Raw genomic sequence first — 9,440 nt, forward strand, 5'->3', positions numbered from 1 at the left:
CCCAAAACGACAGCTTTCCTGCTCCTCTGATGCTGCTTGGCCTGCTGTGTTCATCCAGCTCTACACCTTGTTATCTCAACGACGAGAGGCTGGTGAGCCTGACATCGGTGGCGGGCAAATTGTTGGAAGGGATTCTGAGGGACAGGATTTACATGTATTTGTAAAAGCAAGGACTGATTAGGGATAGTCAATATGGTTTGTGCATGGGAAATCATGTCTCACTAACTTGACTGAGTTTTTTGAAGAAGTGATGAAGAGGATAGATGAAGGCAGAGCAGTGGACATTGTCTATATAGACTTCAGTAAGGTGTTCAACAAGATTCCTCATGGTAAACTGGTTAACAAGATTAGCTCACATGGAGTACAGGGAAAACTAGCCATTTGGATACAGAACTGGCTTGAAGGTAGAAGACAGACAGTGGTGGTGGAGGGTTGCTTTTTGGACTGGAGGCCTGTAACCAGCGGTGTGCCACAAGGATCGGGGCTGGGTCCACTGCTTTTTTTTCATTTACGTAGATGATTTGGATGTGAATATAGGAGGTATGTCTAGTAAGTTTGCTGATGACACCGAAATTGGAGGTGTCATGTATAGCAATGTAGAAGGTTACCTCAGAGTACAATGGGACCTTGATCAGTTCGGCAAATGGCCCGATGGACTGAGTAGCAGATTGAGTTTAATCTAGATAAGTGTGAGGTGCTACGTTTTGGTAGGGCAAATCAGGGCAGGACTTATACACTTAATAGTAAGGGCTTGGGGAGTGTTGCCAAACAAAGAGACCTTGGGGTGCAATTTCACAGATCCTTGAAAGTGGAGTCATAAGTAGACAGGGTAGTGAAGAAGGCGTTTGGCATGCTTGCCTTTATTGGTCAGTGCATTGACTTTAGGAGTTGGGAGGTGATGTTGCGGCTGTATAGGACATTAGATAGGTCACTTTTGGAATACTGCATTCAGTTCTGGTCTCCTTCCTATAGGAAAGGTATTGTGAACCTTGCAGGGTTCACAAAAGATTCAAAAGGATATTGCCAGGGTTGGCAGGTTTGAGCTGTAGGGAAAGGTTGAATAGGCTGCGGCTATTTTCCCTAGAGCGTTAAAGGCTGAGGGGTGAGCTTATAGAGGTTTATAAAATCATGAGGGGCATGGATAAAATGAATAGCCAAGATCTTTTTCCCAGAGTAAGGGAGTCCAAAACTAGAGTGTATAGGTTGAGCGGGAAAAGATTTAAAAGTGACCTAAGGGACAATGTTTTCACGCAGAGGGTGGTGTGTATATGGAATGAGCTGCCAGCGGGAGTGGTGAATGTTGGTAGAATTACAATATTTGAAAGGCATCTGAATGGGTATATCAATAGGAAGGGTTTGGAGGGATATGGGCTAAATGCTGCCAAATGGGACTAGATTAATTTAGGATAAAAACCAAAAGAACTGCGGATGCTGTAAATCAGGAACAACAACAAAGTTGCTGGAAAAGCTCAGCAGGTCTGGCAGCATCTGTGGAGGAGAAAACAGAGTTAACGTTTTGGGTCCAGTGACCCTTCCTCAGAACGGATTAATTTAGGATATCTGGTCAGCATGGACAAGTTTGACTGAAGGGTCGGTTTCCTTGCTGTACATCTATGATTCTGATTCTGGAGGGAAAATTTGCCCTCTGCCTTAAAGTTCTGAAGAAGAGTCATATCAGACTGGGGGTGTTAACTCTGTTTCTCTCTCCATGGATAATGCCTGACATGCTGAGTTTCTCCAGCATTCTGTGTTTTTAGTTCAGATTTCCAGCATTGCAATATTTTTCTTTTATTCTACTTGGTCTTCACTTGATTCCTCAGGGCAGGCAGCACCTTGTGCCTCATGCATTGATATCATTGAGAACAACACAGTGTGGGCCTCATAGTTTGTCCTTACAGAACTGACATAAGTCTGCATAGCACAAGAAGCCACACCGCACAAACAAATTTCTCCCCAACCCCAATCTGCTGGCAAATTCACTTTTCAGCCAATACCATTGTATACAATTTATCTCTTTTCTCACAGACAATTTGTATGTGTAGAAGTTGATGAAAACATTTAGAGTCACTCCTGTCCTTTGAAGCCCCCATTCTGTTTCATTTCCACTTTGTAAAATATGTCTAATTCTTGCAGATTCGAAAGTGGACACATGAGGGCAGCAAAACAACAACATGAAATGTAACAAAAGCAGAAGCTGCTGGAAAAGCTCAGCAGGTCTGGCAGCATCTGTGAAGAAAAAAATCAGAGTTAACATTTCGGGTCCGGTGACCCTTCCTCAGAACATGAAATGTAATACAGGTAGTCCCCAGGTTGCGAACAGGCTTCGTTCATGAGTCATTTGCCGGTCGATTTGTGCACAACCCAGGGTGCAATGGAGCACAATATAAACCAGCCATTTGTAGTATAGGAAATGTTTGCATGTCAGCTATTTAAAATTACACCTCTGTATGAGATACTGTATAAGTATGCATATTCATGAATTGGAGCCCCCCAAGCATTCCCACTTTCTGCCACTCCAAGAAATTTCATCTCACTCTTATCCTTCGTTTTCTACTTTCTAATCTTATTCAATGTCATTCTTCTATAGATTTCATAAGCCCTGATCTTTTTCATGGGGCTCTCATGTGAGAACTTGTAAAGTTGAAAAATCACAAATATTCACTGTTGCTGGGGTCAGAATCCCAGAATTCCCTCCCTAACGGCATTGTGGGTCAACCTACAGAACATGGACTGTAGTGGTTCAAGGAGGCAGCTCACCACCGCTTTCTCGAGCACAACTAGGGAAGGGTGATAAATGTTGGCCCAGCAAGTGATGCCCATATCCAATAAATGACTTTTCTTTAAAAAATGTTCTCCTGTTCGAGTACCACGCAGAAATTGAATTGTAGAGTTACACAGCAGGATTAAAGGGTGTTCAGTCTGTTATCCTTGTGCTGATTGATAATAAAGCAGTCCTGCCTATTCCTATACAAATGCATTTTCATCCGTGACTGTGTAAGTTCATCCCCAGCTATCTATCCAACTCATTTATAAAAATTAATTTCAGAACCAGTTTCAATCACTTTTCCACCAATTCCAATCCCAGAAACTGAGAGTGTTAGGTTTTCTTCTATTTGCCTTGTTTATGAATCTATGACTAAATTATTGACCCACTCACAAAAATAAGTTTTGTTTTTCAAAGTCATCCCTTATTATTCTCTCTTTCAAGCAGAACATTTCTAACTATTCATAATCTTCACCCTTAATAACATCCTCCACTGTAACTTTCTGATTTTACACCTCACCTGAATTGTGATACCCAAAATTATCCAGGCTACTCCAGTTCAGGCCTAACCACTGATTTGTGAAGTTATGAATATACAAAGGAAAAAGAAAGGAAGCCAGTCAGCCCCTTGAGGCTGTTCTGCCACTCAATAAATTTGTGCTTGATCTGATAGAAACCTCAATTCCTCATTCTGACCTAGCCCGATAACCCTTCATCCCCTTGCTTAATGAGAATCTATTCACTCTCCACCTTGAAAATATTCAAGAACTCTGTTACCACAGCCTTTTCAGGAAAATTCCTGATGTGGAGGTGCCGGTGTTGGACTGGAGTGACAAGATCAGAAGTCAGACAACACCAGGTTATAGTCCAACAGGTTTAGTTGAAATCACAAGCTTTTGGTGTGTAGCCCCTTTGTCAAGTGAAGTGAGAGAGAAGCACACAGACACAAAATTTATTGGCAGAGAGATCAATGGGCAGAGAGATCAAAAGATCATACAAATGGTGTGAATGGAGTGTCGACAGGCCAAATAATAGTCTCTGCAGGAGATCAAGCGTGTCAGACAGTTTGAGTAAATGTGTCAACAGGTGAATAACAATTGAAGGGATGACCTATAATCCCCAACAACCTCTGGCTCCATGAATAAATTTTCTCCTTTGTCCTTTCCCTAGCTACTCTCTTGCACCTAATATACACATAAAATTCTTTAGAAATCCTACTTGTCAAAGCAATTTCATAGTCCTCTTATATCCCTCCTAATTAGTTGTTTAAGTTCATTCCTGCTTCCTTTAAATTCCTCAAGAGCCATATCTGATTTCAGTCTGATTTCATGCCTGATTTCAGTTTCTTAAATGTTATATTTGATTCCTTCTTCTTTCTGAATAAACTTTCAATATCTCTTGTCATCCTTGACTCTTTCCTTCCTTATCTTTCATCCTCACAGGAACATGCTGGTCCTGACCTCTGATCAACTGGCCTTTAAAAGGTTCCCACATGTCAGATGTGAATTTAGCCTCAAACAGTCAGCCCTAACCTAATTTTTCCAATTCCTGCCTAATACAGTTTATTTATCCTTCCTCTAATTTAGCACTTTCACCTGAGGACCAGTCTTATTCTTAGCTATAACTATCTTAAATCTTACTAAAGTATGATCACTGTTCCTAAAATGAACGCCCACTGAAACTCAGATCACCTGGCCAGGTTCATTCACCAATATGAGATCTTTATAGCCTCTTCCCCAGCTGAACTATCTACATATTGTTTCAAAAAGCCCTCCCAGATGCACCTAACAAATTCTGCCCCATTTAAGCCCCCGGTATTAAGAGAGCTCCAGTCAATATTAGGGAAGTTAAAATCACCAACTACAATAAACCTGTTTTTTTTTCATAATCTACTTAAATATCTGTTCTTCTATATCCTGCTGGCTATAGGGAGGCCTATAATATTACCCCATCATCATGACTGAACCTTTCTCCTTCCTGAATTCTACCCATGTTGCCTTGCTAGATGACTCTGGAACATCTAAACCCTGGAATATTGAACTGCCCTTCTCTCAACCAAGTTTCTATGGTTACATCATAGTTTCAAATATTCTTCCAGGCTCTCAGCTCATCTACCTTACCTGTTCCATTCCTTGCTTTAAAATAAATAAATACACCTCAGACCACCAGTCTCCATTAACCCAGGCCTGCCTGTTCTTCCCTTTGGACTTATTTGGCCTCTTCAATCATTCCACATGCTAACTACTGCTCTGGCTCCCAGCTAGTGCCATGCTAATTTAATTCAAATTCCACCATCTGCTGTGGCAAGGGTTTGAACCCAGATCTCTGGTCAATTACATGGGTCTCTGGATTAACAGTCCAGCAGTCATACCACTAGGCCATCACCTCATCAGTGGCTGTGGCTATACTATTCCTTTATTCCTCCAAACACCCCCATTTTAAATGGTGTTCGACTGAGAAAAAGAGTCGCTTTTCAAACCAGCAAATTCAGCTGATTTGTAATTCTGTAGAATGACTCCATTCTCAGTCCAATCCAAGTTCCAAACATAAAGTCATAGAAACCTACAGCACAGAGGCAGACCCTTTGGTACAAGCAGTCCATGCCAAACATAGTCCCAAAGTAAACTAGTCCCACCTGCCTGCTCCTGGCCCATATCCCTCCAAACCTTTCCTATTCAGCATCTTTTAAATGTTGTAATTGTGCCCACATTCACAACATCTTAAAAGTTCATTCCATGAGCAAACCACCCTCTGTGTAAATATTTTGCCCCCATGTCATTTTTAAATCTCTCTCCTCTCACCTTAAAAATATGCCCCCTAGTCTTGAAATCCCCCATTCTAGGGAAAAAAAACACTTACCATTAACCTACCTATACTCCTCATGACCTTATAAACCTCTCAACCTCATTTGCTCCCAGCCTATCCAGCTTTTCTTTACAACTCAAACCTTCCATACCCAGCAACATCCTGGTAAATCTCTTCTGAACCCTCTCCAACTTAATAATATCCTTCCTGTAACTGGGCAACCAGAACTGGACACAGTACTCCAGAAGAGACCAATGTCCTGTACAACCTCAGTTTGACTCTCCAACTCCTGTACTCATACAATAGATTGTAAACAGAGAAGTGCTTTTCTCTTGAGTAAAGGAGTACAGTTTGATGGAAAAGCATTGGAAATCTGGATTACATTATTTATAAATTGTATTCCGGGGTAACAAAAACCTGCGTATGTACTTTTTATATTTTGTGGTGCCTATTAAAAAGCACAAGAACCAGGGAACAGCAGCTTTAATGAAGAAAGCGCATGTTGCTGGTTTGGAAGTTGAAGGACAGAGAGCTGTATTCTATATTTTATTAGTCCCCACCTGTAGATTATGAACACATGGTAATCCTTGTAAAAAAATAGGCAGGTGGACATCAAAAGCACCCTTGCCATTAATATTCTTAGGAAGATTTTCTTTGGAGGGGAAAGTATGTTGTATCAATGAAAAGCTTTGATACTTTCTGATTTTTATGATTTAGCGAATCTTATTAATATCACGTACTGCCAAGTGCAGAATTTACGATGTTTACGTATTTCACCATTTCTTCCTTTAGGCAATTATCCATGAATTTTGAAAAGAGCATTGATGACGGAGCTAGCTGCAGTTCAATGTCTGTAAATTGCTCAAATACTTCTTTCATATGCCTTCTTGTGTGGTGCAGAAATAACCTGCAAAGTTTCAAAGTAAACAAAATTAATTTTAAACTGGCAAGGAAGTAACAAAAATGTGGAAGATGAGAAAGAAATCTTCAAACAGCATTTCCTTTTGGTTGGAGCAAGATTCTCAATATCTAACAAAGCAGTATCATGGACTCAAACATCAGCAGAAAATGGCACAAATATACAGCAACTCATAAATTTCATCAGAGTTCAACCAGTCTCTCACTATAGCTCCAGCAGGCCACAGCAAGAGAAAGCCCATGAAATCTTGTGACCCACATGCCAACCTCAACTTAAATTAGCTTAATGAAGTAATTGACAATGTTCACCTTTGTTTCCTTTTGCAGACTCCTCACATGAATGTGAAAAGAATTAAATATCTTCAACGTCATGTAGTGATTATCCTCCATGGAGGCAGGAGACCAGTGATGGTGAGGCCAAGATAAAATACCTAGCAATGGACGCTTCTGAGCTATGTCTAATCTCAGAAACATTAACTGACAAATCTGTGGTGTTCCATCATACCATTATTGATCACTGGGACTAACTCACTGGTACATCTTCCACAACCAAGGCCAAACAATAGCTTTCAATTATAGTGTCTTAAATGTAGTTAAACATCCCACAGAACTTTGCAAGAATTTTGACTGACGACAGATAACATTAGGTAAAAGAAGGAGGTTTTACAAGAGATGACAGAGATAGGTGTTGGGATGTATCTTAAAGGGAAGGGGGAGAGAAAGAGGAGCAAGAGCTTTTATGAAAGATTGCACTGAGCAAGATCTAGATGGCCAAATGTACAGTCACCAATGGTGCAGCAAAGAAAATGAAGGCCCACACAAGAGACTGGAACTGGAGTAATGCAGTGTTCTTGGAGGATCACAGACTTTAATGAATTTACAGAGTTAAACAGTGAAGGGATTTAAGACTGGAGGATGGGAGGTAGGTGACATGAGCATTGAAATACTCAAGATTGGAGGTGTCTAAAACATAGATGAGGATTTTTGCTGCAGATGTGCTGAAAAACCTATTGAAAATGGGATGTTACAGAAGTGCAAGTTGGCAGCCTATGAATGGAGTTGCTAATGAATTTGACACTTGTCTTTTCAGTGAAGGAGGCAAAGAAAATGGTTTTGGTTTTACCATTGTTGATGGGGAGGGGTGGTGATGGGATGGTGGGAGGCAGAGCTGCAGTTCATCCATGTTTGTATATCATTACCATACATGTAAAAACCGACATGGGTTGGTGACCAGTGGCTCAGAGACTAGCACTACTGCCTCACTGCACCAGAGACCTGAGTTTGATTCCACCCTCAGGTAACCGTATGGAGTTTGCGCATTCTCCCCGTGTCTGTGTGGGTTTCCTCTGTGTGCTCTCGTTTCCTCCCACAATCTAAAGATGGGCAGGTTAGGTGGATTGGCCAGGCTAAATTGCCCGTAGTGTCCAGGGATGTGTAGGCTAGGTAGATAGCTACGGGAAATACAGGGATAGGGTAGGGGATGGGTCTGGGTGGGATGGTCTTTGGACAGTCAGTGTGGACTTGATGGGCCAAATAGCCTGCTTCCACATTGTAGGGATTCTTAAGGGAAAAAAAAATGTCTGCTGATGTACACTATGGTTCAGCAGTAGAATAGTCACCATTGAATATAAAACGTTTCTGTTCAAGTCCCACTCTAGATTTAGATTTTAGATTTTATAGTCATGTACTAAGTATAGGTATACATGAGTACAGTGAAAAGTGCACACAGTCGCCAATTCCTAGCACCATCTCAGTTACAGAAACCAGAATCAAATATTTAACAGAGTCAAAAGGTAAAGAAAAAAGGGTCCAGATCTCAAAAGCCAAAGTTCCATCTCCATAAATGTGCCTGGAAACACTCAGGCATGGTGCAGGCACCTGGGCCCAGCTACAGCCTGGAGTCTAGGCCAGCCCATGAGTCCTGCCTGGAGGAGGCGTGCCACTGCTGATGCCAACACTACCAATGCCAGAGCACCCAGGAGGGGAGAAAGGCCCACTCTCACTGCTGAATTGATCAACAATCGTCAGGAATTGGGGCCCAGGAGGAACCAAGACCACCACCACCTCAACGGCTTGCTTTCGCCACCAAACCGGCCGATCCACCGCCGACTCCAGCGTGTGCTCAATCTGCCACCATCCTCCGGCCCGTGCTCGATCTGCTGCCGTCACTCTGGCCTGCGCTCAATCTGATGCTGTCAATTCTGGCCCGCACTCAATCTGCCGCCATCACTCTGGCCTGCGCTCGATCTGCAGTATCAAAGCCATCTTATGTTAACCTAACACTTTGTCTGTCGTCTCAGGTAAATAAATTATTTTGAAGAAGAGCAGAACATCGCTCCTGGGTGTGACTATCCAGTCACCCTCACATTGGATCTTGTTGCACGGATGCTGGCTCTCGCTTTTCAAGCGTAGAGCAGTAATTACACTTCAGAAGTATTTCAGGCTGTCCTGAGATTGAGAAAGACCCTGAGTTTCCCCGGCATGCAGTTTTCTTCCCAGATAAGAGGTATGTGGTTGTGCAGCTGTGCTAATGGTATATCTTTGCCGTGTTTCAGAATTTCCTTGGATTCCATTTGTTCCAGGGATTTCCAGAGATCGATCATGGAGATCCAGTATGTAAATGATGCTTGTGTGTCCACTCACTGAAAGAAGAGCTTCAGGTCATTGTGGAAACCTTTTCCAAAGTAAGAAAATGGAATTTTCAGAAAACATCTTCAGAACTAAAGGCCTTCCTATCAACCAGCTCCTGCAGCAAAACACTTCCGTTCCATTCATTAAGATCAACAGCAGAATCCTGAAAAGTGTGAACAATTTTCTGTTCCTTGGGAGAGTCTTCTCAGTGAAAGCGTCCATAGATGACAAAGGTCGTTATTGTCTCCACTGAATCATCTCAGCCTTCAACAAGTGAGGAAAAGGCTGTTTGAGGACCAGGATCTCAAACACCAGGCTAAGA

General features: G+C 42.0%; 1 protein-coding gene across 1 annotated transcript in view; it reads left to right on the forward strand.

Moving 5' to 3' along the window:
- Positions 1–9,111, forward strand: part of tpgs2 (tubulin polyglutamylase complex subunit 2) — a 45,102-nt gene extending 35,991 nt beyond the window's left edge. Inside the window, exons 7-9 of the mRNA XM_048604774.1 lie at positions 6,815–6,898; positions 8,530–8,787; positions 9,070–9,111. Of these exons, the coding sequence (XP_048460731.1) occupies positions 6,815–6,898; positions 8,530–8,787; positions 9,070–9,111 (384 nt within the window). The remainder of the gene's footprint in view (positions 1–6,814; positions 6,899–8,529; positions 8,788–9,069) is intronic.
- Positions 9,112–9,440: the final 329 nt, after the last annotated feature.

Source organism: Rhincodon typus, chromosome 1 (genome assembly GCF_021869965.1).
Source record: "Rhincodon typus isolate 14 chromosome 1, sRhiTyp1.1, whole genome shotgun sequence".
Lineage (NCBI taxonomy): Eukaryota > Metazoa > Chordata > Chondrichthyes > Orectolobiformes > Rhincodontidae > Rhincodon > Rhincodon typus.